The sequence below is a fragment of the Papilio machaon genome, chromosome 18 (genome assembly GCF_912999745.1).
Source record: "Papilio machaon chromosome 18, ilPapMach1.1, whole genome shotgun sequence".
NCBI lineage: Eukaryota > Metazoa > Arthropoda > Insecta > Lepidoptera > Papilionidae > Papilio > Papilio machaon.
This window is the reverse complement of record NC_060003.1, coordinates 4,051,979-4,077,766: the sequence shown is the minus strand read 5'-3', so window position 1 is coordinate 4,077,766 and position 25,788 is coordinate 4,051,979. Positions and strand designations below refer to the sequence as shown.

At 31.9% G+C, this 25,788-nt stretch overlaps 3 protein-coding genes across 3 annotated transcripts; 1 reads left to right on the top strand and 2 right to left on the bottom strand.

Moving 5' to 3' along the window:
* Positions 1 to 994: 994 nt before the first annotated feature.
* LOC106713259 lies at positions 995 to 10,156 on the bottom strand. Its single transcript, XM_045682319.1, has 12 exons — positions 10,068 to 10,156; positions 8,868 to 9,034; positions 8,619 to 8,677; positions 8,317 to 8,458; positions 7,628 to 7,818; positions 7,390 to 7,498; positions 5,295 to 5,376; positions 4,321 to 4,475; positions 2,714 to 2,772; positions 2,377 to 2,518; positions 1,959 to 2,149; positions 995 to 1,184 (listed from the first exon to the last, which is right to left on the bottom strand). Exons 2-12 carry the CDS (start codon positions 9,009 to 9,011, stop codon positions 1,070 to 1,072), a joined length of 1,389 nt encoding a protein of 462 aa, XP_045538275.1. The 5' UTR covers positions 9,012 to 9,034; positions 10,068 to 10,156; the 3' UTR covers positions 995 to 1,069.
* A 3,416-nt stretch (positions 10,157 to 13,572) lies between these two features.
* LOC106721141 lies at positions 13,573 to 16,656 on the top strand. The gene is made up of 5 exons (XM_014516014.2): positions 13,573 to 14,363; positions 14,646 to 14,745; positions 15,466 to 15,570; positions 16,258 to 16,413; positions 16,572 to 16,656. Exons 1-5 carry the CDS (start codon positions 13,573 to 13,575, stop codon positions 16,623 to 16,625), a joined length of 1,206 nt encoding a protein of 401 aa, XP_014371500.2. The 3' UTR covers positions 16,626 to 16,656.
* A 1,653-nt stretch (positions 16,657 to 18,309) lies between these two features.
* LOC106721140 (odorant receptor 46a) lies at positions 18,310 to 22,218 on the bottom strand. Its single transcript, XM_014516013.2, has 5 exons — positions 21,416 to 22,218; positions 20,334 to 20,433; positions 20,080 to 20,184; positions 19,057 to 19,212; positions 18,310 to 18,410 (listed from the first exon to the last, which is right to left on the bottom strand). The coding sequence occupies exons 1-5, from the start codon at positions 22,216 to 22,218 to the stop codon at positions 18,348 to 18,350; spliced, it is 1,227 nt and encodes a 408-aa protein (XP_014371499.2). The 3' UTR covers positions 18,310 to 18,347.
* Between the last annotated feature and the right edge of the window lie 3,570 nt (positions 22,219 to 25,788).

The following is a 25,788-nucleotide window of genomic DNA, read 5'->3' as shown; positions in this document are numbered from 1 at the left end:
TCTAAATATGTCTAATAATTTAGTATAGTCTAGTCTTTCTAACAAACCAATACACATCCACGAGTACGACACGTAGTTATAATTTTATTACTAGCAAAGTTTTAGATACTTGGATTGCTGTATTAAAAGCGTGTTAATTCTTTTTTTCCGTTTTTAATATTTAATCTTGCTTTTCCCATTTGTACATGTGAAACAAAATGTATTCAAGACTTGTTAACCACTACGTAATTTACCATTCCAGAATGTGTCGTGCATTTGCTACTGATGCCTATCATTAAAATTGTTTGTAGTGGGAGGGTTATGTTTCGAATGTGCACTGTTCCCACTATAATTTATTTATTAGAAATATAATATATATTTATAGATTCTATATAATTATATAGAAATATTTAAATAGACTCAGTTGTCTTGATTGTAGTGTTATTTTCGAATCTACATTATTATCGTATACGAGTACAATACATACCTCGAGCGACTTTGATAGTACATATGTTTCCCAACAGTAAACAATAAATATCTAAAATGGATAGCATTTGTACTTCTTCTCTATTCTTTTGTGATAATAAGAGCTGAAATACAGTTTGAAATTTAATAAGACTTAAATTACTTTGGAAGTAGTTGAGGAATTTTTCTTCATTCTTTAGACTGATTCCTTAGTGCCGCGCTAATTGCAGTCGTCGTAATTAATTTTCTCTAAATGATAAAAGTGAAAAATAAATTATTATTTAACCCATTATTTTCTATTTTCTTGGTTGATTAATGATTGATTCTATTAATTTAGAATGAGAATAATCTAATTAATTAATTTAATTAATAAATCTACTTAATTTAATTGCAGCCGAGTTCATTCTATTTGAAATATAAATTATCTTTGATTAAGTAATACTGTCCATGGGCGTCGATGAACACCTTGGTGTTCCCGCTGCTCGTTTGCCCCCTTCTCTTATAAAAAAAAAAAAAAAAAAACTATGTCAAAAAAACATACACATGTATTGAAAATCATTTAATAGCATTGAAGTGGAGATATTTTAAAGAGGTTATGGCCATTAACCAGAGACATGTCAGTGATTCAAGCCAGTTTACTCTTAACTAAAGCTCCTAGTTGTACTGTTCCCGGCTCATTCATTTTCTTGTAATAGTCCAGCTCTTTGCAGCGATTCAACCAAGCAGTGAGTTTGGGGAACCTGGAAAAAGACTTTAATTATAAACTCTGAAACTATTAAAATACACTACGTTCTACGAAATTATGTTATATGTGTTACGTTTTATTTTTCCTTTTATGTCACAATAAGAAATTATGATTTAAAATAAGTAGATCTTAGTATGTATAATAGAATCTCCTTTTTTATATTATAAGGTAACAAACGAGCAAGCGGCCACCTTAATTCGCCAAAATGGCGAAACAACTGCCCATGGAAATCCACAATTGTAGATGGGTTGTCTACGTTTAATCAACAGAGGAGTAGACGCACACAAAGGGGATATTTCCTTTCTATGCGTTACCTCTTCCGCCAAATCCAATTCCCGATCCCAGCATTTTCTTACAAGAAAAGGGGGAAGGGAACGTGGACTAAAATTAGGCTTCTGTCACGCACACTCATCAGACGAAACGCGGAATTGCCTTCACCACTGTCTTCTGTGTGGTCGTGGTATTTCATTCGATCGATCCGGCCCATTCGTGCAACAGATATTGTTGTTGCTGGCGTCTACCACTGTTATATTGTTGGGATCTTCTGTAAGTGTTGTTAGTGTCTAAGAAAAAGGTCGTTGTCAGTTTATATTGCGTACAAATGTTGACCATATCAGGTAAAGACAATGGGAATTGTATTCAAGTATTAGATAATTTATTATAACTGACATGACATACGTTAATTATAGAAAATGCCTATAATATTGTGTCTTTATTAAAATAAAAAATTATCCTAGCATCAGAGTTCGAAGATTCAAAGAAAACTTACGTTGCAGCGTCGATCGGTAGTATCTCGTTTAAGGAGCTGATTGAAGCCATGAAGAAAATGTCGGCTAAAGTTAACTCGTCACCAGCGACCCAACGTTTGGTCAGAAACTTTTCTGAGAAATCGTAACCAGATTTGATTTTCTCGAATGCTTCTGGTTTAATCGCTTTTTCACCTTGGTAAATTACCGGTCCCTGTAAGAATCAAATTAAAGTACATTCAAATAATAATCACGATAGCAAAACTAAATTACAATTCCAGTTTACTAACCCACAAAACTACCTGACAGCAATAATAATCAGCCAGATAAGCATTTCGTGTTTCTTATATGTAGAGTCCATTGCTCTTTCAGAATATTTCACGATTTCTACAATATTGTGTGGTTAAGTTGTTTAAGACTTAGCATATATATTCTACTCACGATAGCTCCACGTAAGCTTGGGAAGAGTATTCCGCTGTCAAAATGTAGTCTCTGATCTATGATTGCGCGCTGTTTAGGATCTGATGGGTAAAGAGTTGTGTTTTTGCTGTATTTTGTTAGTAAATATACAGCTATTGCGTGACTGAAATCAAATTTTAATATCAGTTAATATAGCTCTTCATTTTCACAGTATCTTGAACTCTTAATTTGTTTTTCACATTCTAAATATATTTGTTTAAATAAATGTAATGTAATTTATTTCTTCTTAATTCAATGCGTAGTTTCTCTGTCAACTTTTTCCTAGTATATATTTTAAGTCGATCTACAAATATTTTACCTGTCCCAAATATAAAAATCATCGTCTTGCAAAGTCGGCACAGTATGTTGTGGGTTTTTCTGAAACGAAATAGATAGTTTCAATAAGCAATTATGTACAAAGCATTTCGACTGCTTGCTGATATTGTTGTTCTTGTTACAGCTTGCATAATGGTATACTATATCTTATCATATTTTTGGAATTAAGTTATTTGGAGTAACAATGGAGTAATACTGTTAAAATCACAAACAGAAATGATCCTGAGAATATGACATGACATGATTTTGTTCAACACGTCTTTCTGCTGACTAAGAACGTTAACGTGGGTATAAAAGAGAGATTTAACATTTAAGCCCAAGCGGATGACGTCGCAGTTTGTTCCGAATAATTTTATAGTACAGTCAACTCTTCGTATTCGCGATTTTGTTTATCGCGGTTTCACAATTCGCAGGTAAAAAAAAATTATTGCGGAACTTAGCCCCGGAAATGCGAAAATGTAATATTATTGTCTTACAAGACTACAACATGACTAGACTTGAATTGTGTTAAATTTATTGTTACCAACACGCTATGGTAATTGTAGAGTCAATAGCTAGAGTATGTATGTTCGCTACTTTAACCTTGAATTACGTAATCGGCACATATAATGTCTACATATCTACATACATATATGTAAAGAATCTAAACAAATGTCCGACATTAATGTAAAAAACTTTATAACCGATATTGAAATTGCTAGTCATATTTTTTTATAAATTCAGTGACGTCGTCGAGATTCCGTATTAGAACTAACAGATATCGCCTTGTGTTTTAGACCGTCAACGAACATCCGAGTTATCACTTTATTGTAGTATTTAAACACAAAACCCCACAATAATACCAACATACTTAGTGTACATCAGTTTTAGTTTAAACTAGCTTTTACCCGCGACTCCGTCCGCGCGGAATAAAAAAGAGAAAACGGGGTAAAAATTATCCTATGTCCGTTTCCTAGTTCTAAACTACCTCCCCATAAATTTTCAGCTAAATCAGTTCGGCCGATCTTGAGTTATAAATAGTGTAACTAACACGACTTTCTTTTATATATATATATAGATATATATAGATTAGCTATTGCCCGCAACTTCGTCAGCGTAAAATAATAAATAAACTAGTTTTTGGCCGCGCACAGAATCAAAAAATAAAAATGGGGTAAAAAGTATATCATGTGCTACTGCTTAGTATGTTGTAAATCTGTGCATAATTGCAATAAAATTTGTTGAACCGTTGCGGATATATGAAGTTAATATATAAACCATACGGATCCCGTGGTAACCGCACACAATACCGGGTTCTTAGGTAGCTTATGTGTTTTCCAGAATTTCATTTATATCTATACCATATTTCATCCAGATCGGACAAACATCCATCCAATCATTAGTATTTATAATAATAAGTAAGAAGTATGATTAGCCTGTTACTCCTGCTTACGTTTCTGAGATTGTCTGGAACAAACGCGGACTTGCGGACAGACAGACAACATTTTGTTTATTTTTACTAACGCAAATACACGTGCACGAAATATTACAATTTTATTTTAATATCACGTATAGACAATAAAACTTTATTTGTGCCTTTGCTAAACTCACCTGCAAGTATTCGTCTTTCAAATGTTCTTTCCCAAAGAAATCAATGTCGACAAATTCTACATTAGGAATATTTGCAGCTTCAATGGTCATCATAGCGGCCCTTGCTGGCGGGCTTGCATCAATTTTGTATAGCTTTAGAACCATGATTTTAATTCCTGAAAACATAAAACAAAATCTATTATAAGTTTAATACTTAAGGTAATTACTTGCTTTTCGATCTAGACTATGAAGAAGTACATTTTATTATTCATATTGAATATGTCGATAATACACCAAAATACAAACGTGTGTCAATTTTCAAATATTTTGCTTTGATACGGTATCAATTACGTTTACAAAGATAATAATTATCACAACACACACATTAAAATCTCTATATAAACGCACACAGAAACGTATCGATAGATAGATTATTCAGAATCAACAGTACAAATTAACGTTCATATATTTCGATACATTATACATTTGGTATTATATAACTATCTTTTGTGTCTTAAAAGATACCGTAATTATTTTGGTATTATATAACTATCTTTTGTGTCTTAAAAGATACCGTTATTATATTGCTACATATAATTTCATTATGGGAACTTATTAAAAAATTATTTTTGTGTACCAGAAACAAACAATAAAAATACTCATTTTCTAATTGTTTAAAAATTATGTAATTGAAATTTAATAAAATTCTGTTATTTGAAACTTTTGAATTGAACACTGAATCGCATATTTACACTAATACCTACATTGAACATTATTATCGGTGTATATTCTGAACAGCTATTCTATTTTTATAATTTTACATATACTTTTAATATAATTTAATTTAATATTTATTAATCACACAAACCTAATATTAATACGTTTGGAAAATAATATAAACACAGTTATTACTGTGTTTATATTATTTTCCGTTACACAGTTACAGTCACAGTTATTATTATTATAATGTTTTAAACTTTAATTTGAACACATACCTTTTAAATTGTTTAGTAGAACGGACACAGTCGATTGCGCGTAATGCCGCTGTAGATGTGACACTGTACGTTGAGTGCTGCTCTATAAAACCGGTCCCACGACATTTTTTATGAATGAAGATTTATTAGCTGTATAGATGCGGCATAAACATGTGCCAAGTTTAGGTACATTTAAATATTTCTCACAATAGTATAAAAATATTACCTAATAATAGGCCTAATAACTAATAAATTATTATCCAATGGTAACTAAATTAAAAATAAAAAATTATGTTGTGTTTTTAAATTAGTAATAAGATTGTGAAGAAAATTTGGTAGAGTGTTCTTAATAACGTCTTAGAAGGTTTATGCGCTTAAAATAACCTAAGCTTAATTTAAAATAAAACAACAAAAAAAAAAACAGCAACTGATAGGCTCTAAAGCATGATGTAACGCCATCTGTTATCAGCATTTTCTATCAAAGATTTTAAAATTTATCTTGTATTTTATAGATTAATTCAAACCAAATAAACTGTAATGTAGTAGTTATGTAACACTTTCTTATTTTAGAATATGCTCGTAAACATCCAAAAAATCATTTAGCAATGTAAAAATTTTACCGTTAGTGAGATTCGAACTAGTTTTTCACTAATTTAAACTTTTTCGTCTACTTTATGTGTTTTGTTTCGATGATAATACAATACGACACATCGGGGAAGAAGACGAATCAAATAACACCTCACAAGGCAAAATCAGTTAAGTCGTTCAGGATGTGGTTTTGTATAAAACTAACTTATATACTCACGAAAAACAATACCAATTTCAGTCGGGTAAAAAAGAAGTTGGCGTCGGTGGCTCAGGGGTTAAGCACTTGACTTGCAATCTGCAGGTCCTGGGTTCGAATCCCGTCATGTACCAATGTGTTTTTCGATTTTCGATTTACATAATATGTACAATTTATACGACGTTCTTACGGTGAAGGAAAACATCGTGATGCAATTTGCGCATATCTAAGAAGAAATTCAATGATATGTTTGAAGTTAACCAACCCGCACATGGCCAGCGTCACCCCTAACTTGGGATAGGCTCCGAGCTCCTCAGTGGGGACGTATAGTGAGCTGATGATGATGAAAAAAGAAGTAAATAAGGAATAGTTTGGAAGAAAATCGTTGGCTTGCACTATAACTAAAATAATTTAACCTTATCTTACTTTAAAATTAAATCTTAAATGTCACAGTAACACAATAGTGCCATGCTTTACAACACTTTTGTTACTTCGAAATTAAAGAGAATTTTCTAGACAACTCTTTATTGAATACTGCAAAAGAATTTCTAAAAGCTTTTTGGCAATCTTCACAAATTGCATAATTGCATCGGACGTGATCTCTTTTATAACACTGACCTCTTTCCTTTGAACGTAATTCTACATCCTGAAAGCATAGATTCATTACATTCATGGATTAAAAGAGCCTTTTGTCTCAAACAGATGTATTAAAACGAAAAGTATTATGTTTTTTAATTATAAATAGTAAATCTCTTATTATATAACTTCAAACTTTCGTGGTTTTTACTAATATAATGTTCGTAAGAAACGGGATTCTTACCACGATTAGGCTGTTTGAGCTCCCGATATTTCGGCACAGTTGCATGCGCCATGTTCACGGGTTGACTGGTGTTGTGCGGTAGTGTAAAAAATGTTAAAGATAGCCGTATCGGTCTACCTTCTTCCTGATTCGGCGACCACTACCACTGTCCGCGTTCTCACTGCACATTAAGTCCGCACTCGATGTTATTTTTGTTTGTCGACAAACTACACTCACTGTGTCGGGATATAATATCGGGAGCTCAAACAGCCTAATCGTGGTAAGAATCCCGTTTCTTACGAACATTATAATCTCTTATTATGTTTGCATTGGTAAAACTTTATAATGAATTAAAAATACACTTCTTTTTGACGGCTAAAATGTTTTTAAAATAACTTAAAAGTTTTGATTAAAACAAATCAAAAAGCGCAGCAAGAGTTTATTTTTAAACATGCATCTACAAGTTTTATCTCGGTATTTCATAATCTGAGAAAGCGCAACTTTCAGCTAATAACAATGGTTCATTTCTAAACGAGACGTGAGTGTAGCAACGCACTAAATTCTTCCAGTCCTGGTTTATTCCCTTTCTTATAGAATTCTTGCTCTTTACAATTTTCCAACCATTGAGCTAAATTCGGATACCTGTAAGATTAATTTGACGAATAAGCTAGACAAAAACAGTCTTAAGAATACCTTAGAATAAAATCTATTTTTTACTATGAAAAATAAATACGTTATGATGAAAAACATAAAAGTTAATATAAATCTTACAATTCTGCATCAATAGGCAATATTTCATTAAGCGAACTAATGTTGGCAACACAACAGATATCTGCCAAAGTAATCTCGTCGCCCACAAGCCATTTGCTAGTTAAAAACTTATCAGCAAAGTCATAAGCAGTCTTTATCTTCAACAAAGCGCTATTCCTGTAAAAATTCTCTCCCTGATATACCACTGGGTCCTGGAAGACAAAAATAATCGACAAAAGAAATATAAATTTTCTTTCTCAGTTTCTTTAAATCTTGGTATGCGAAGTATGGAACTTCTTCCTAAGGTCAGATTAAGTGTAATTATAAAATACTCTATTATACATCGCTGAGTTCAGCAGTTGTTGTGTTATATAGGTATATATGGCATCACTTGTTTATTGAATCTTGCCTTTCCTGTTGGGTGCCGGGTTGACTTTATTATGTTGTTCTTGTGAAAACATTAAGCAAAATATAATCAAGACTAAGTAATTTTGGCATGCACAAATTTGAATTGCATTTATTTGTTAATCACGGCTATCATTAAAATTGTTCGTGGGGGGAAATGTTACGTATGTGCGCTGTTTCCACAATACTTGATTTATTTGAATCTTTGACTTATTCACAATAAAATCGTCACTGAGGTATACCGTATTTTTTTTTTGTAAAACCAAGCAAAGGTGTGTTGAAAACAATGTAACGTAAATACTTACGACTGCGGCACGCAAAGCTACAAAAAGTACTCCACTATCAAAATGTAGCCTTTGATCAATCAACGCTCTCTTTTTATGATCAATTGGATAAAGAATATCGTCATCAGTGTACTTTGTCAATAAGTACACAGAAATTGCGTGACTGAAAGAATATGAAAGATTACGAGTACCATATGAAAGAACACTTTTGTATAAAAATTATAACACCAATTTGGACAATTATTGAGTTTTTTTATGATCAATGCAACAAATGAAAATAAACAATACAATTTTTAGAAATTACATCAGTAGTCGTAACAAACCTGTCCCATACAGTAAAATCACCATCTTTTAACATTGGTATAGAGTGCTGTGGATTCATCTGCAAAAAAAAATTAAACAGGTCAAACTCGTCTGTTATCAATGGCCCCTTTTCGTTATCTTAAAATCTGTCTCTCCGTTTCATTGGTGAAATTCTACATCTGCTGTATGTTTTGTAATTCAACAAACTTTTCAACTCCATTAAACTTTTGAATAACTATAGTTGTTGGCGGTTTCTGCCACAGTATTACCTTTAAGTATTCGTCAGTCAGATGCTCGCCTTTAAGAACGTTGACATTTACATATTGTACATCAGTTATTTTCGCAGCGTCGATTACCATCAGAACGGAGCGGACTGGTGGACTGGCATCGAGTTTGTACAGTGTCAGCACCATAGTTAAGTTTTCAATAGTACCGACTGCAAACACTTAATATCAGTTATCGATAAATCAATAGCTCGAACAGGAAACATTTTGACGAGAATTTCACTGAATTACGTATAGAAGAGTTTGTTTGAGATTTGTGCATCGTCTTTTTCGGGCGCAAAAGTAATTATGGAATTTACATTCACTAAAAAATATGAATGGTAATGTTATCTTTATCATCTATGCATTCTTATACAATTTATCGGATTTTCATGAAACTTTGTTTTTTTTTTATATGAGAAGGGGACAAACGAGCGGCGCGAACACCGAAGTGATCATCGACGCCCATGGACATCCGCAACACTAGGAGAATTGCAGATGCGTTGCCGGCCTTTAAGAAAGATATATGCTCGCTTCTTGAAGGACCCTAAGTCGCAGTGGTTTGGAAATACCGCCGAGGACAGACCATTCCACAACGCGGCTGTGCGCGGCAAGAAATTTCTCGAGAACCGCACTGTTGTGGAATGCCAGCCATCCAGATGGTATGGATGGTACCTGGCGGTCTGTCGGGTCGTCCGATGACGAAACTCGGCGGCAGGAATCATTCCAAACAGTTCTTCGGAACACTCCCCGTGGTATAAACGATAAAAAATGCAGAGGGAACTGACGTCCCTCCGCAAGGCCAGAGTATCAAGCCGATCGGTAAGAGCTCGGTCGTTGACGATTCGAGTCGCTCTCCGTTGTAAGAAGCTGGTATTGGGGTGCTCCCGCCCAGAGGTGCGAAAAGTATTCCATGTGGGGCCGAACTTGCGCATTGTACAGTTGTAGGCGGTGGCCCGGCTGGAAATACTGCTTCGCCCTACTGAGCACACCCAGCTTTTTGGAGGCCAGCTTGGCCTTGTCTTCCAAGTGACCGCGAAACTGAACGTCACTCGATATGTCAACGCCGAGAATACCGATACTGGCTGACTTTGGTGAGATCTGAGAACGCCATAGGATTTCTGTCTTACAAAAAAATGTTTCTTTTTCTTAATTTATATCGTTTTGCTATGCTAGTTAGTAAGTTATACATAAATTGTTACGTACTTGAATAGTTGTATAACAATGACGTAGTCGTATGTCGAGTCAGTGCATGCACCAGCGGCTTGTATCAGGTTAGTGAAGCATGTGCCCATTTCCGGTGTTCCTTCCTCCGTAGCGTTTGATTATTTTCAGTTCTAAGCGTAGGAAAAAATCTCCGTTTCATAGATATGGCAATTTTTATTATTGTTTTACTTCATAACAAAAATTATCAGGTATGAATGGATAATAATTTATATAGTCATACTTTTCATCAATTTATTTAATTGATAGACGTAATGACGTAAAATACGCGATTAAATTGCAATCACATTTTTTATCATAATTTTTTCGACTAATCATCCTTTGGTTGTTGAAAATAAATTGAGGATGTTCTATTTGATTTTGTTTTTCACTTATTGTGCGTACAAATATTTTATTCTATTTTATCACGAATAATTTTTGAGATAAGATTTATTAGCCACTAAACTATAACAATTATATACTATCTATATATATCTAATATATAAAATTCTCGTGTCACAGTTTTCGTCACCGTACTCCTCCGAAACGGCTTGACCGATTCTCATTAAATTTTGTGAGCATATTCAGTAGGTCTGAGAATCGGCCAACATCTATTTTTAATTTCTATTTTTTTTTTTAACTGCGCGCGGACGGAGTCGCGGGCGACAGCTATTATATATACTATATATATATTATATATATATATATATATATATATATATATATATATATATATATATATATATATATATATATATATATATATATATATACATATATATGTATATATATATATATATATATATATCTATATATATAAAAGAAAGTCGTGTTAGTTACACCATTTATAACTCAAGAACGGCTGAATCGATTTGACTGAAAATTGGTGGGCAGATAGCTTAGAACTAGGAGACGGACATAGGAACTTTATTATCTTGTGTGCATTTTTTTATTCCTTTTATTCGTGGTGTTACTGTTTGCTCTAATGAATTTGCCTTGTGTCCGGACTCTAGCCGTATATTATAATGTTACAATGAAGTTTATTATTTTAAATGCCTTCTATATATTTTTTGTATTCCTGGCATCCATGCATACATTATCATCAATATACGTCAAGCGACGTAATTGCCTGCTACATACAAGCCTTTGTCGACTAAGTGGATAATCTTAAGCTAACACATTATATTCTGAATGATTCAAAAGACCTACAAAGTGGGAAGTTACCTTTTTATTTAACGTCAAGATAAAAGAATATTTTCTGTAAAAGCAGTAACTATTTTTATGTAATTATTGAGGTCATGATCTATGTACATTGTGTGTACTCTAATCTCGGCTTTTTAATACAGAATCATTCTTACATAACATCTCTCTTCGAAGAAACTAAGATATTGTTATCTACAATGATGATGAGACATTATTATATGAATGTTTGACACAAAATATTCACATTTTTTTTATAAGAGAAGGGGGCAAACGAGCAGCGGGAACACCAAGGTGTTCATCGACGCCCATCGACATCTGCAATACCAGAGGAATCGCAGATGCGGTGCCGGTCTATACATTTATTTTAGTAATAGTGAATCATTTCGTCACCAATGCCTGGATCTGACAACAATAAATATGTTTAGGAATACAAGGCCGTTGAATTTAATATACATCATTTTATTGGCAGTGAGCTATGATTTTTGGCAATTAAATCCTTGAAAATTTCCGCTGAAACTTTATATGGTTGTCTAATTAACATGGTTAACATGGTTCGTACTCTACGAAAATTCCTCACGTTAAAATTATTTAAGACGAGCAATTGTTAAGAGTTATTAATAAAAAAAAGGCCAGTCGGATTTAATTGATACTTATAAAAAATAAACTTAAAATTTATTTCCAACATTTATTAAATCTCTTTGTTCTTTTGTCGACAGCTACCAAAATGAAAGCCACTTTGTGTTGGTTTTCCAAATGCAATAAATTTAACTTTAAATCTGATAAACTTGTTCAATGGAACGCATTGAAACTGGGATGTTAAATACTGCTTAATATCGTGCAGCGTCAAAACTTGTAAAGGTATGTTTTCAACAAAGATGTGATTATTTTTTATTATTTACGCATAACGAATACAAAACATATACATCTTACTAATGTTATGGATGATCCATCTTAACATTCGCGTTGGATGTTTGTTTCAAGGTATCTCAAGAACGGCTCAACGGATCTCGATGAAATTTGACGGAGCCGCGGGCTGATCTGGAGAATACGTAGAGAATCATACCCTAATGTTTGGAAAAGTCCTAGACTGCAGAAGACCACAATGTATTGAATGAACACACATTAATTTATATATCGTTTTTTGTAAAACTAGTTGTACCCCGCGACTTTCCAATAGCCTGTAAGCCTATGTGTTCTTCCAGACTATGTTCTACATCTATGCCAAGTTTCAGCAATATCCGTTGAGGCGTTCCGGAGATACCTTCAAACAAACATCCATCCATCTAAACATTCACATTTACTATATTAGTAAGATTCAGAATTTATAATACCCTCGTAAGTATTACATGTACAACGCCATCTATCTATCTACATTTGTTTTATTAAGCGACACCTGATGGGTGACTTACGTGACACTTGCTCACTGAACATACAAACGAAGTTTCTTGAAAAACTTGTTGTGAGGATGTTTTCAATCAATTCTTAGATGGCATCAATGTTAATATTATTTTTATTGCTATACCGTGTACATTAATATTTCAAAATCTAAACAAATAAAAGTTGATTAAATTACCTGGGCAAAAAACTTATTTAAAACTTTGGGCGTTTTTTAATGAATCTAGTTTGAATTTAATACGGAATTTTAAATATTAATACACTAAATGAGTGATTTTATTTTTTTTACTTTTTCTAATATCAAGTTGATGAAGTCACAGTATAAAAGTAAAATGTAAAGAAAAATAATTCCTCGGTATCCATCAAGATGTTGTCAATGAAACCTGCAATTTTGTACGAACAATTTCAGTTTCAAAATAAAGCAAAACGCCTCATATTGTATGTTATTACACAATACAATTCAGGCAACTGTCCGCCCATGTCACACCTATGTTTATGTGTCGTTGAAGTTAACTATATTTGGTTACATTTCCGTCTGTCACAAGATTGTTGTATATAGTTAAATTTTTACTCTATTCATGTTTTACTAAATTATTTAAATTTTAGTTCCCACAGGACCTTGTTTTTGTTTATTGTGATTCTAAGTGATGTTAATACATTGTGGTGATGAACATATAAAGCAACTATTTAGCCACGTCTTAATTACTCTTGCAAGTAGAAAGTATTATTATAATATTAAAATATATTTTTGTCTTTTCTGACAATTTAAAACTTTATTGAAATAAAAGGAAATGAAAACCGGGTCATTTTATTAGTTCCGTGTTTTTGTCGGAAGGAAATTCAATTGATGTTTCTTTTTTGAGTGAAATTTCATCTAAGACGGACGATAAATACTTACATACATATCAATATGGGTAACAAGATTTTGAAAAATCTAGAAGATAAGGATCATCCTTCTCTTGGGCCTACACTTTATGGTTTAAAACTTTGGGGTATGTGGCAACCGAAAAGAGGTTTTATTAGTTTCATTTATAATCTAGTTCATATTTCTGCAATTATATTTGTATTTAGCCAGTACGTTGAATTGTGGATTATAAGATCTGATTTGGAAGCGGCGTTAAGAAATTTATCAATAACCATGCTTAGTTCCGTTTGCGTTGTCAAAGCTGGCACTTTCGTTCTTTGGCAGAAGCATTGGAAATATATCTTCGATTATGTTTCGTCTTTAGAAAATAATGAAATAAATAAAAATGAGACAGTCACTTGTAAAACAATAAAAGAGTACATTGCATACTCCAGAAAAGTTACATATGTTTATTGGTGTTTGGTAACGGCTACTGTGTTTGGTGTTATCATAGCTCCGGTAGCCAGTTTTATATCGTCAACTAATGGTGAACAAATGAATAATAATTGTTCCAAAGGTTACCCTGAAATAATGAGTTCTTGGGTACCGTTTGATAAAACACGTGGAATTGGGTATTTAGCAATGATTTTGGAACAAACACTTATTTGTTTTTATGGAGGTGGTATTGTTGCTAATTACGATTCAAATGCTGTTGTTCTTATGTCTTTTTTCTTTGGTCAACTTAAGTTATTGAAGTTAAACTGTGAGAGAGCATTTGAAGAGAGTAGTGGAGTTGATTCACATGAATATATTAATGAAATTCGTAAATGTCATGAACACCATTCAAATCTAGTAAAGTAAGTGGAAATTTTTCTTTAATTATTTCATAGATATTATGCATCATAATAGATTTTAGCATTTTTGTTTGGATGTTGAAAAGTGTAGAGTTTATAAAAATAGTTCGTTTTCTATGTGTATGTAATATTTGATTATCATTTTCTTTTAAACCAGATCTATTTTCAATATTTTTTTAACATTTCTAACTTAATTGGACATCAAACATAAATTAGATAAGCCACGTAAGATGAAAACCATCCATAAAATAAAATTAAAATGTACAATTATCTGTATTATTTTAGGTATTCCAAGATCCTTAATTCCTTATTGTCACCCGTAATGTTTTTGTATGTGATCATCTGTTCACTAATGATTTGTGCCAGTGCGGTTCAATTAACTACGGTAAGTTCTTACTTAATAAATGAAAATTACCCATTTTTAGTCCATATTTTAAATGGCGTCCAAAAAAGTAAGGACAATATCCTTTTAGGACCTGTTCTACAAAAACATTATTATAGCACCAAAACTGTGTGGGACCTTTGCCTTCGGTTTTATTCGAGTTCAAATCGCACACATTTAGGTCATTTGGTATCATAAACAAAGCACTAATCTTCAATAGAAACTTCCAGATAACACGCCCTTGTCAATTTTTTACACCACCCCCTAGTTTGCTGAAACTGGTATCAAAATAAAAAATGTTTAGGTGACTAAGTTCTACAAAAATATCGTAGTTATTTTATTAGGTTGCCGATTTGAAATTATAGTTAGGAGGTTCCTGTCTCTGTAGCCCTCACTTGTTTGAGTAATGGGATTCCGCAGCCGGTGGTATACTATTTTTTATATAATACTTTTTGTTAATTTTTTTTATAAAATGTATTATATAGATAATAAGTGAATAAATGAATATAAATAATAATAATAATAATAAGACATTTAATCCGTTCAAAGACATTCAAATTCGGACCGTGGGTGATGTCCTTTGATAAATTTACATGTAATCTTTTTTAACTAATTGTAACAAGAAGTGATCATTGTTTCCCAAGAATTAGGGCGGTAAGTAGTCTAATTTTTTCTGATTCTAAAAACTAGACAATGTTAAATTCAAAAATAGTATTTTTTCAGAGTGGTACATCAAGCATGCAACAAATTCGTATAACAGAGTATTTGTTAGCCTTAATTGCTCAACTATTTATCTACTGTTGGCACAGTAATGAAGTATCTCTCATGGTAACTAGCTTTTGTTATTGTACTAGACAATTAATGTATCAAAGTAGCAGGTATCAGAAAGTCGTAAATCTGGGGACCTTTTTTTTTTTTTTTATAGTCTGGAAATGCATTTACGCACCCCTACGCCGGGCTGTGCAATGGCGTAGGGAGTGTGGGACTCGCCGGCCGCAGAAGGCGACCGGAATACCCACTAAAACCAGACTGCCCTCTGACGCGTTACGGCGGGGCCACGGGAAACGCGTTAGCTTACTTCCGTGACCAATCTGGGGACCTAGCTCAAATATTCGTGAGAACATATTCGCACTTCATCGATAAAATTTAAATTGTATTACACCAACATATGTTCACGTATTTTATCGTTAACGTCACGAGGGTGTGTGTCGCAAATATTCGTGCTGGGTCTTTTGTAATCAAAGCATCGCCCTCTCAAATCAATTACCTATGTACCTTTCATGCAATAAGTTCATCTTTCTTTAGTCTTTTCCCAACTTGACTATAATGATGATGACTCGTGTGATGTTAGTGATTCTTTCTTTTATACCTTCCCTTATTAATGTTTAGCTATTTTGTATTGAATTCACCGACCACTATTTATCTCATGTTCAGAAAATGGTAATTTCATTCTAGTTTACTCTGTCATTTTGTTCTAATATAGGCTAGATATTTTTTTTCTCATACATTTTCTAGAGTCTAAGTGTCGATGAAGGTGTGTACGCCAGCGCTTGGTGGTGTCAAAATACTCGCGTAAAACGCAACGTCTTACTTCTCATGGGCAAAGTTCGGAGGAATATAATTTTTACTGCTGGCCCCTTCACTTCTCTGTCTGTACCTACTTTTATTGCTGTAAGTATATTACTTTATAGATTTTTATTCATGTGAGAAATGAATGTGCAATTCAGTTGTTTTTTTTATTTTATGAAATTAACCATTGAAGACAATTGTGATTTATTACGAAATTATTGTTAATAATATATGAAGTTAATTTACTTTTTCGTTTTCAGGTTTTAAAAGGATCATACAGCTATTACACTCTATTAAGCAAGAAAGAAAATTAACTGTAATCGAAAAATGGAGTTAGAAATTAGAAATGCCGCTGATTGATATTAAGAAAACGTTATAAAGATATGTTCTTTTATACGTGTATGTTCCGGTATTTGTTAATATCGCATTTCGTATTTTCGTATCGTTTCAATAATCACGATGTTTCGAAAATTCCCACTTGGCGCCAGAGTTTTTGTAATGTCTTTAGCGTACCATAAAAGGGTTAAAATAATGTTTAAGCTAAAATAATTAATTATATCACAGTCTTAGTTTTTTAGTGTTTAGATCCTAAATGTTAAAACTATAATCAATTTTCAGATACATAATTGTAGATTTCAATTGAGCATTTATAATCCTTTGGTTTCCACTGCGTAAAAATCTATATAAAAATTTCGTTGTTTTTTTTTTGTTTTTTGATGACATTTTGACAGTATCTTACATTCATTAGCGTTGTAACAAAATTCATAACTTTTATCAATTTTCAACCTAAAAATACGATTAGGTACAATTGAGGAGTGTAAGAACAAAAACCGATAAATTTCATTTTGAAAATTTACTTTAAGATACCAATTGGTTGTGAACAATGAACTTGACATATTCTTACAATTGTCCACAAAAAAAAAAAAAAACAAGGTGTGTGTTGTTTGTTTTTGTTTCGACGCTCCTCAATTTGTAATAGAAATAAGTACGTAATATTATGAGTTAGAAGAAAAGACATAAGTAGGTAATTCACCACAATAAATATAAATTATGTAAGAATACCGTACAGATGTTACTCTAAATTATTGCTGTTCGTAAAGTTATTCTTAGGAACTCAATTTATTACCAGCGATAAATTAAATAAACTTTATGCCTCCCTTTTAATAAAGGTATTAACAGGTAAAGAAACAACTAAATATAAATTGCTGAATTTTAACGTATTTATTTAATGTAGGTAATAATTATAATTTAGTGTTATTAAGACATAGAATGACTTTATTTATTCACGTTGTTAAATATGATCTGAGCTGCTTGTAGATTTGTTTACATTTGTTTTATTGTTTGTGTAGAGACTAACTACTAATTATTAGATTATTAATTAGTTAACTAATTAATTAATTTATTTATTTCATGTAATCATTAATTAGACTAACTAATTATATAAAGCACTAATCACTATAGCACTTTCAGATTTTAAAATAAATATGTGATATGCTATTGATTTATTTTTGAATTCACATTTGAAGCGAGGTTCTTATTCATCGTAATGTTCTATTTAACAATCAGTATGGCATTATGTCGTAGGCAAATGATGAAATGGATATTCGATGTAATCCCTACGGTTAGTGATCATTCATCCAGAAGATCAATCACTTTTAGGTAATATCCTTGAAGAAAGTAATGTTATTATTTCTCGGAGGCATTGGTTACATAAATGAAACAATGCACAAAAGAAACGAAATAAGTTTTGCTGCTTTTATTGTGTCAAAATAAAAGTGTTTTACTAAATTTTAAATTAAAAATTGCAGTTGAATATGCATAAGAGTCCAAGGAATCGAGATAATATGCTTCTTGCTCATAGGTAATTTTCCTCTTATTCGAGTTTCAAGCTTATGTAGGTCATCCGTCGGGACAATGACTTTCGCTAATAAAGGTATACAGGATCCAAAAAAAAAAACACGAAAAATAAACATTATTATATATAAAAGTGTGAGCTACGTCTCTGTAATTGTGTTAAATTTTGCGTAATTTTTACATTACTCTCGTTTTTCTTGGATATGTGCAAACAAGGTGTAAAAACTGTATGTCCCCTTCATTATCTGAAAAGGAAACATTTCTTATTACATTACATTACTGTAGTAAATACATACTAAAAATAAGTTTTACTTTTTGTCCTACAAGCGGGAGTATAGTATGAAGTAGGGTGTAATTCTATTCGTATACTTCCGTAACTTCGTCAGGATTCCTTGGATTATTATTCAGTTAAAGGTATAAATTTCAACTCTAAATACAGCTAATGTGATGATGTAATGATATTATTATCTTTAAACATCGATCGTGTAATGTATGTAATGTATGTCTTGTAACTAATATATGGTCGCTAACCGTGGGTTTCTGATACCAACATCTTATATATAAAATTCTCGTGTCACAATGTTCGTTCCCGTACTCCTCCGAAACGGCTTGACCGATTCTCATGAAATTTTGTGAGCATATTGAGTAGGTCTGAGAATCGGCCAACATCTATTTTTCATACCCCTATTAAGTTTTTTTTAACTGCGCGCGGACGGAGTCGCGGGCAACAGCTAGTCTCTATATAAAATCTATCGTCATCCCTGTCATTATCTTTGGCGAAACAGAGATAAACATACGTTTTAAACGGAGACTTCGGTCTCAGAAACTCACCGTAAATCCTCAAATTTAATATATTCTAATGCACCTATTGATATAATACGAGATACTAACATCGATGAATGTTGAAATGGAGAGCTCAGTGAACGGGCCGGCTTTCATTATGTACGTCGGGGCCAATTTCCCTGCCAACAGTAGGAGTTGCTTGCGCTCACTCGGGTCAGCCTTCCACCAGTTGCTTTCATACACACCACGGTCTGCTCGGTCACTCTATAAAGCAATCATAACCATGAGAATAATAATTAATATATCTCGAATGATTTTGGAGACTGCTTGCATATAAAGCAATCATGAGGTTCCATTCTCATAGTCCTGAGCACTGACTATTTGATTCATCAGTCGCTAATGCTGTTGATATTATACATAATATATTTTATAATAATATGTGTATATCTCGCTGAATTTTAAGAGAACAAACTTCTATTCGACGTACGGTGATTTTTTACAACCAATAAGACCTTTTATTGCGCTGCACAAATCTCATACAAATTTATAATTCAGCGAAATTCCCTTCAAAATGATTCCTGCTTGAGCCTCTGTTCTTTCCCGTTCCTTTTTTCAAATATGAAATTAAGTTAATTAGAAAAAGAAAAATTAAGAAAAGAAAAGAAAGATTAAGAGATTGACAGATTAAATAAAGTGCCATATACCACGATCACAAATAAGCTGTTATCATAACATGGGACAATCGTTAGCAAAGTTCCAAGATTGACGATTATGATAAACCTTCTTATGCGGAAAAGGTAAACTTTTCCTTTATGTGAATCTGTGTTATAGAAGTTATTTGGTGTATGCATACATCGCGCAAAATATTTTGATGGTATTTGTAAAACAACCAAATAGATTTTTTGTGTGTTTTTGCCTTTTGTTATTCAGAGTCTCGTCTAACATACATTCTTCGATGTATAAAGAAAAGTAGTCTTCTTATTGACTTGATATTTTTTAACAATTTTCTGAACTGTAGCCAATAATACCAACTCATACACATAAAGGTCGTGTATTTTTATTTTCTACATCATTAACTCACAAGCTCATTGAAATATTATATTTTTAGTGTATGATTCATGAGAAATTTACCTCCACCTTTATTTCATTACTATGCCAACACAATAAAAAGAGTTGTATTGCCAGAGCAGAAACATATTCAAATACCCATATTTTTTGTGATGTTGCCACATTCTCCTGGAACATAAGAAACAATGAAAAGTTTGCTAAAAGTAAATACTATCTATATTAATGAACGAATTACGATTACTAACGGTATGAATACAAAAGAGAAGAGAAATAAGCAGAGATAAAAATTTCAATCGTGAAATAACAAAATGTCGTACCAGATTTAACTGTATCACGCTGCAGCAAATGTTTATAGAACACACAAGAACATATAACTGCATAACCGGCGATATCATTGAATTAAATGTCGAATACAATCTGTACAAAGAATACAAAACATAAGAAAGAACGAAAAAACATTGATTACCACACAAAAACCATATACAAAGTTCAAAATTACTAATATTATAAATGCGAATGTTTGATAAATGGATGGATGGATGTTTGTTACAAGGTATCTCCAGAATGACTGCATTGATCTCGATGAAATTTGATGTAGATGTAAAACACAGTCTGGAAGAAGACATATGCTACTAAGTTTGTTTTTAATTCCGCTTTGGCGGAGTTGCGGCCATAGCTAGACTTGATATAAAAGTGTGGCAAAAGGAAGCCAGTTTAGTCAAATAGATGTAACGTGAACAACAATCATGGTTACTGCGAAGTTCTCTATATACTTTTTTGAAACCGTAGCTTGATCTATATCAAATAAAATGCAGCAAAGCGTTGCATAAGTTGTAACTATTTTCGTTCAAAAATTACGAAGGCTCTTAGTAATTAATCCTTACCTGCAGTGTTGACTAAATCACCACTTAACATTCAGTGCAGTTATTTATGTGCAGTTATTAATTTGGTTACGTTCATTAGTTTGGTGCCGGGGGCCTAATTTTAGTCCTCTTTCCCTTCCCACCCTTTTCTTATAAGGAAAGGATGGGAAGGGGAGGTGAATTTGATGGAGGAGGAGATGCATAGGAAGGTTGAATATTCTCTTTTTGTGCGTCTCCTCCTTTGTCGATTGAGGGTAGGCAACGCATCTGCAATTGCTAATGTCTATGGGTAGCAGTCGCTTCACCATTTCGGCGAATTCATGGGGCCGCTTGCTCGTTTGCCACCTTATAATGTAAAAAAATGTAATAAAAAAAATGTATTTAAGCTAAGACTAATTATCCTCACTGTCGGTGAATTTGCAAAATATAGAAATAAAACTTGATTCTTGTTTTTCATTACACGGCAACTTTTAATTTTCATGCATTGGAACATTATTAAGTTCTACAAACTATCCTTATAAAGATAAAACACTTACCTCAGCAGATAATTATGACGTCTGTGGCACTCTTTAATCCTAATGAAAATTTCTGATTTTGTTAAATTTCCATCCTTAGCTTCAAAAATTCGACGACATTTTTCTTGTAAGATTATAAAATGTCCTTTTAGAAAAATCATTATTGAAACCGCGTTCGCATCGTAAACCGCGACAACTCCAGCTCCTTGTATTGTCATGATCGTATGAATTAGTGTTGCGACAAAATATCCCGGCATCTTATTATTATCGAAAGGAAACCATGAACTCAAAATCTGTGGATATGGTTCATTACCGTTATTTATTTCCTCTCTATACGATGAAGTCGTTGCATATTTTAAAAATGGAGCGATAATTGTTACAACACTAGTTATCAAGATAACTAACCAATATAAATATGTGATAAGTCGTGCATAATTTATATCATTCTTCATATGTTTTTCTTCAAATGTATCATATGAAGAAAGTGCCGCTTCTTCTTCGTTAATTGCATTGATTACTTTAAGTAGACGTGATTGTAAAAAAAGGCAAGATATAGTTTTGCATATAGCAATTAAACTTAAAGCTGTTATAGATATATTTAACAGTACTTTGTTGAAGTCGTTTCTCATGAAGTAAATATCTACAATTTGAGTTATAACGAATATGAAAGAACATAAATGTAAAGCTTTGTAAAACATTCTTGCATATTTATTAGTATGGTGTAATAATCCAAATGTTTTAAGACCATAAATGTTAGGTCCCAAAAACGGGTGATTGGGATCTTCAAATTTTTTGAGACCTTTTAAAATATGATTGTAAATCATTTTTGTTCCAATACAAAATACCCAATGCTAAGTGATTGAATAGAACGTGGAACTAATACTGCAGGAATTATTGTGGAAAAAGTCTATATAGGTGTTTGGTTAATAAACGATTAAATTAGAACGATATTATGCATGCACTGTTAAGTTTTTAAGTTTTAATCGCTATTGATATAATTCTCGTTTCAATTATAAATGAATTACAATATTTTAGATTTATTTTATTTTCAATTTAAAAAAATCTAGCTATTCTTATAATTTAAAGTAACCATTGACCAGATCATCCATCTTGAGAAGAGGCTATTAAATTCATACTAACTTTAGAAAATTATTTTCAACCTAGCTGTCGCCCGCGACTCCGTCCGCGTGGAATTTAAATAAACTACGAGTAGCCTATGTGTTCTTCCAGACTATGCTCTACATATATGTCAAATTTCATCAAGATCCGTTGAGCCGTTCTGGAGATACATTCAAGCAAACATTCATCCATCCATCTATCCAAACTTTCGCATTTATAATTTTAGTAAGATTGGTTACGAAAGCAAAAAGAGGATCTTTATAGATGGTATTTTCGTTTTACTTTATGGATAATGCGATTTAAATCAGTAAATGCTCTACAAATTGCCTCGTTTTGTTGAAATCATTGGTCTATAAAATTGCCACACAAGCCGAGAAATTAATTTTCCTTAACCTATAATTTCATGAACTTCATAAAATTATAAAGTACTGGTTTGAAAAAGATAATGGGTGCAGGTTGCGTTTAATATTGTATTTTCGCATGTGACTAATAAACTCTAAAACTTTGATCTGATTTGAAAATATATTTTTTTTTTATTAGAAGGCTACACTATCACTGAGAAATAATTGCTATATTTCAAATTGTTATAAAATATTTGATAATTTACATGTGCGCAGCGGGGACGTACATCAGTCCGTGTTCACTACACATATCAATCTGTTACCGTTTTTTTAACAGTTGATTGACTTCCAAATAGATGATATTTAATTTCAAGAATCAGTTCTCAATAAATAAACTTAGAGAATCTAATCTAAGTTTAACAAACAACTTATAAACTTAATACATAACAAGCAACTGTGAAAAGACGGCGAAAAATAACTTTTACATTAAATTAAATTTCATACTGGCATCAATAGTTTCTTTACTAGATTTCAAATTAATAACTAAATTTAATAGCTACTGTATCTAAAAAACTATAACTATAACTAGTTTTCCCCGTTTTATTACTTACGTTTGCGGTATTTCCTTACAAATAACAAAAACAGTTTTATGTTCTTTAATTTTTTGGAGAATTTCTCATAAGTAAGAAACATAAAATGCTTCAGTTCCGACTGCGAAAACATCGCATAAAATGATGAGTAAGAATCACAAAACTACAATAAAAAATGTTTACCTCGGATAAATTAAATAATATTTTTCGCATTCTACATACAAGTTAATATATTATAACAGTAGATATTGTCAATAAATATCAAATACTGAAATCGAGACCACAATTAAAGGACATTTATTGTATTAGCAAAAAAAAATACAACTAGACACTGTTTAATTATACACGTGATTAAACCCTTTGACCGCAGGTGATATCTTGATTATATATCACAAAAAAAATGGTTATTGTGAAAAAACTATAAAAGATAGATATATGCTATCGCTGACTTTTATTTAGCACATTTAAAGAGCTACAATTCGCCATACATCATTTTTATGTAGGTCCTATAGTTTAGCCTACGTAAGCGCTGAAAGCAAAAATGTCCCTAATTTTCGCAACAAATTTTGAAGCTATATTCAAAATCTACTAGTCTTCTAGTTATTTAAAAAAAAAAAAAACAAAAAAATGGGACCCACCTGCAAGCACTTCCTTTCGATTAAAATATTTTTCATCAAAATCGGACCACCAGGGGCGGAGTATCGCGGTAACACACATAAAAAAAATAAAAAAAATAAAATACAGTCGAATTGATAACCTCCTTCTTTTTGAAGTCGGCTAAAAAACTGCTTAAAAGTACTACGCATAATCATATTTCAATAATCATGGTTTTTGGTAATGTATAATATCAACTTGCGATACAAAGTTGTTATGTGATTAAGCTAAAATGCAATTGAAACAATGTTTAAGTTTTTTATTTTTTATTTTAGGACTTTAATCTTTTTAAATTTAAATAACTTTTAATATAAAATCTTTTAACGATACGCAAAGCCTTTGCCTAGTTGTCTGTCTATTTAATATTTTAAAGAAAATTTCGTTACATCGTCTTTACGTCAAAGTAAAACGCATCTGACCCGGTGTGCAAAGTGATGCTAGAGTACACTATCCTTTACGAAACAAATTGACTTTTTTGGCAATTTGAAGGTTAATTCATTGAAATATAATACCTGTTAATTTTGCCATTTTGCTAGATCACACTTGACACTTCATCAAAATCTAACAACGTAACCTTGTAACGTCGGGAATAAAACTTAATTTTTTTTTATCGAAGTTAAAACTGAAGTTAGAAGATAAAATATTTATTTTAATCATGTCAATGTCGCACGTCGATACAATGTTGCGTCAGTGAACTCTTTTTATTTTTAAATATTAAGGATGTTACAAAAAAAAATCATACGAAAAACGTGGCAACTTCATAACTGAATATGATCAACATATGATTGATGTTCGAATCGATTCAATCACTTTAATCGATGTTTTTATAAAGCTTTATAAATAAGGTTTATTAAATTGGACCATCTATAAGCTACCAAGTATTGAATTTTAATTAAAATTTAATAGACTTAAAATTAATTGAAAACATCAGACCCATTTCTGAATAATTCCGTTAAATTGTCAATTTTCAAATAAGTTCTAGGTTTTCGTGAATAGCACTCGTTCTTACAATATTAATTAGAATTCCAATCAGTCCTTAAATTACTTCCTTCCGATTCATTAATATCTTTGAAAGCGATGAATTAAATTTTAATTCATTATTTTTAACTCTTTTGGAATCGTTGGTTTCTGAGACCGAAATCCCTGTATGACAAAGCTTTGATAACAATATGTTTTATAAAGTCTCAGAAGCCAATAAGACGTACGTTTTTTTTTTTTTTCATAAACCAGATAGATTTTGATGCAACTATCTTTAAAGAAAAATAGGATGTTTTGTTACTTTACGTGGTACACAACGTAATCTGAATTTAATTACTTTAAAAAAAAATATATATTTCTTAAAATGTTTGATAATTTCCTTTGTTTATTGCTAAAAAAATATCAAGAATTGAAATTTTCCATTCGACCAAATGGAATTTTCAATTTAACGTAATAATATTTGAAAATTACATTTCAAGAAAACAATTTCATTGAAAACAAAAAAAGAACATTACCACAAAATTGAAATTAAATGCTTCACAATTCGAATTTCATTATTCGGCTGGTTATCTTTCGTAATATGAATTTCGACGAACGGAACAGCTCTAAAATTACAAACGTATCTGAAAATTTTAAGGCAAAGTAAAATGAATCGACGATATTTTAATATTGAAGTTCTTTATTCGTTATTCGTCCGCGCGGAGTAAAAAAA

Bases quoted from the DNA above. Each gene is read 5' to 3' on its own strand.
- LOC106713259 (XM_045682319.1), bottom strand. From the start codon at position 9,011: ATGGTGCTGACACTGTACAAACTCGATGCCAGTCCACCAGTCCGCTCC. The intron at 2,519-2,713 runs GTAAAATATTTG...ATTTGATTTCAG, and splicing joins GATTTTTATATTTGGGACAG to TCACGCAATAGCTGTATATT. The intron at 2,150-2,376 runs GTGAGTAGAATA...TGATTCTTACAG, and splicing joins CAAGCTTACGTGGAGCTATC to GGACCGGTAATTTACCAAGG.
- LOC106721141 (XM_014516014.2), top strand. From the start codon at position 13,573: ATGGGTAACAAGATTTTGAAAAATCTAGAAGATAAGGATCATCCTTCT. The intron at 14,746-15,465 runs GTAAGTTCTTAC...GTATTTTTTCAG, and splicing joins GTGCGGTTCAATTAACTACG to AGTGGTACATCAAGCATGCA. The intron at 15,571-16,257 runs GTAACTAGCTTT...TACATTTTCTAG, and splicing joins GTAATGAAGTATCTCTCATG to AGTCTAAGTGTCGATGAAGG.
- LOC106721140 (XM_014516013.2), bottom strand. From the start codon at position 22,218: ATGATTTACAATCATATTTTAAAAGGTCTCAAAAAATTTGAAGATCCC. The intron at 19,213-20,079 runs GTAAATTTCTCA...ATTGCTTTATAG, and splicing joins GTAATGAAATAAAGGTGGAG to AGTGACCGAGCAGACCGTGG. The intron at 18,411-19,056 runs GTTAGTATCTCG...TTTCCTTTTCAG, and splicing joins CCATTTCAACATTCATCGAT to ATAATGAAGGGGACATACAG.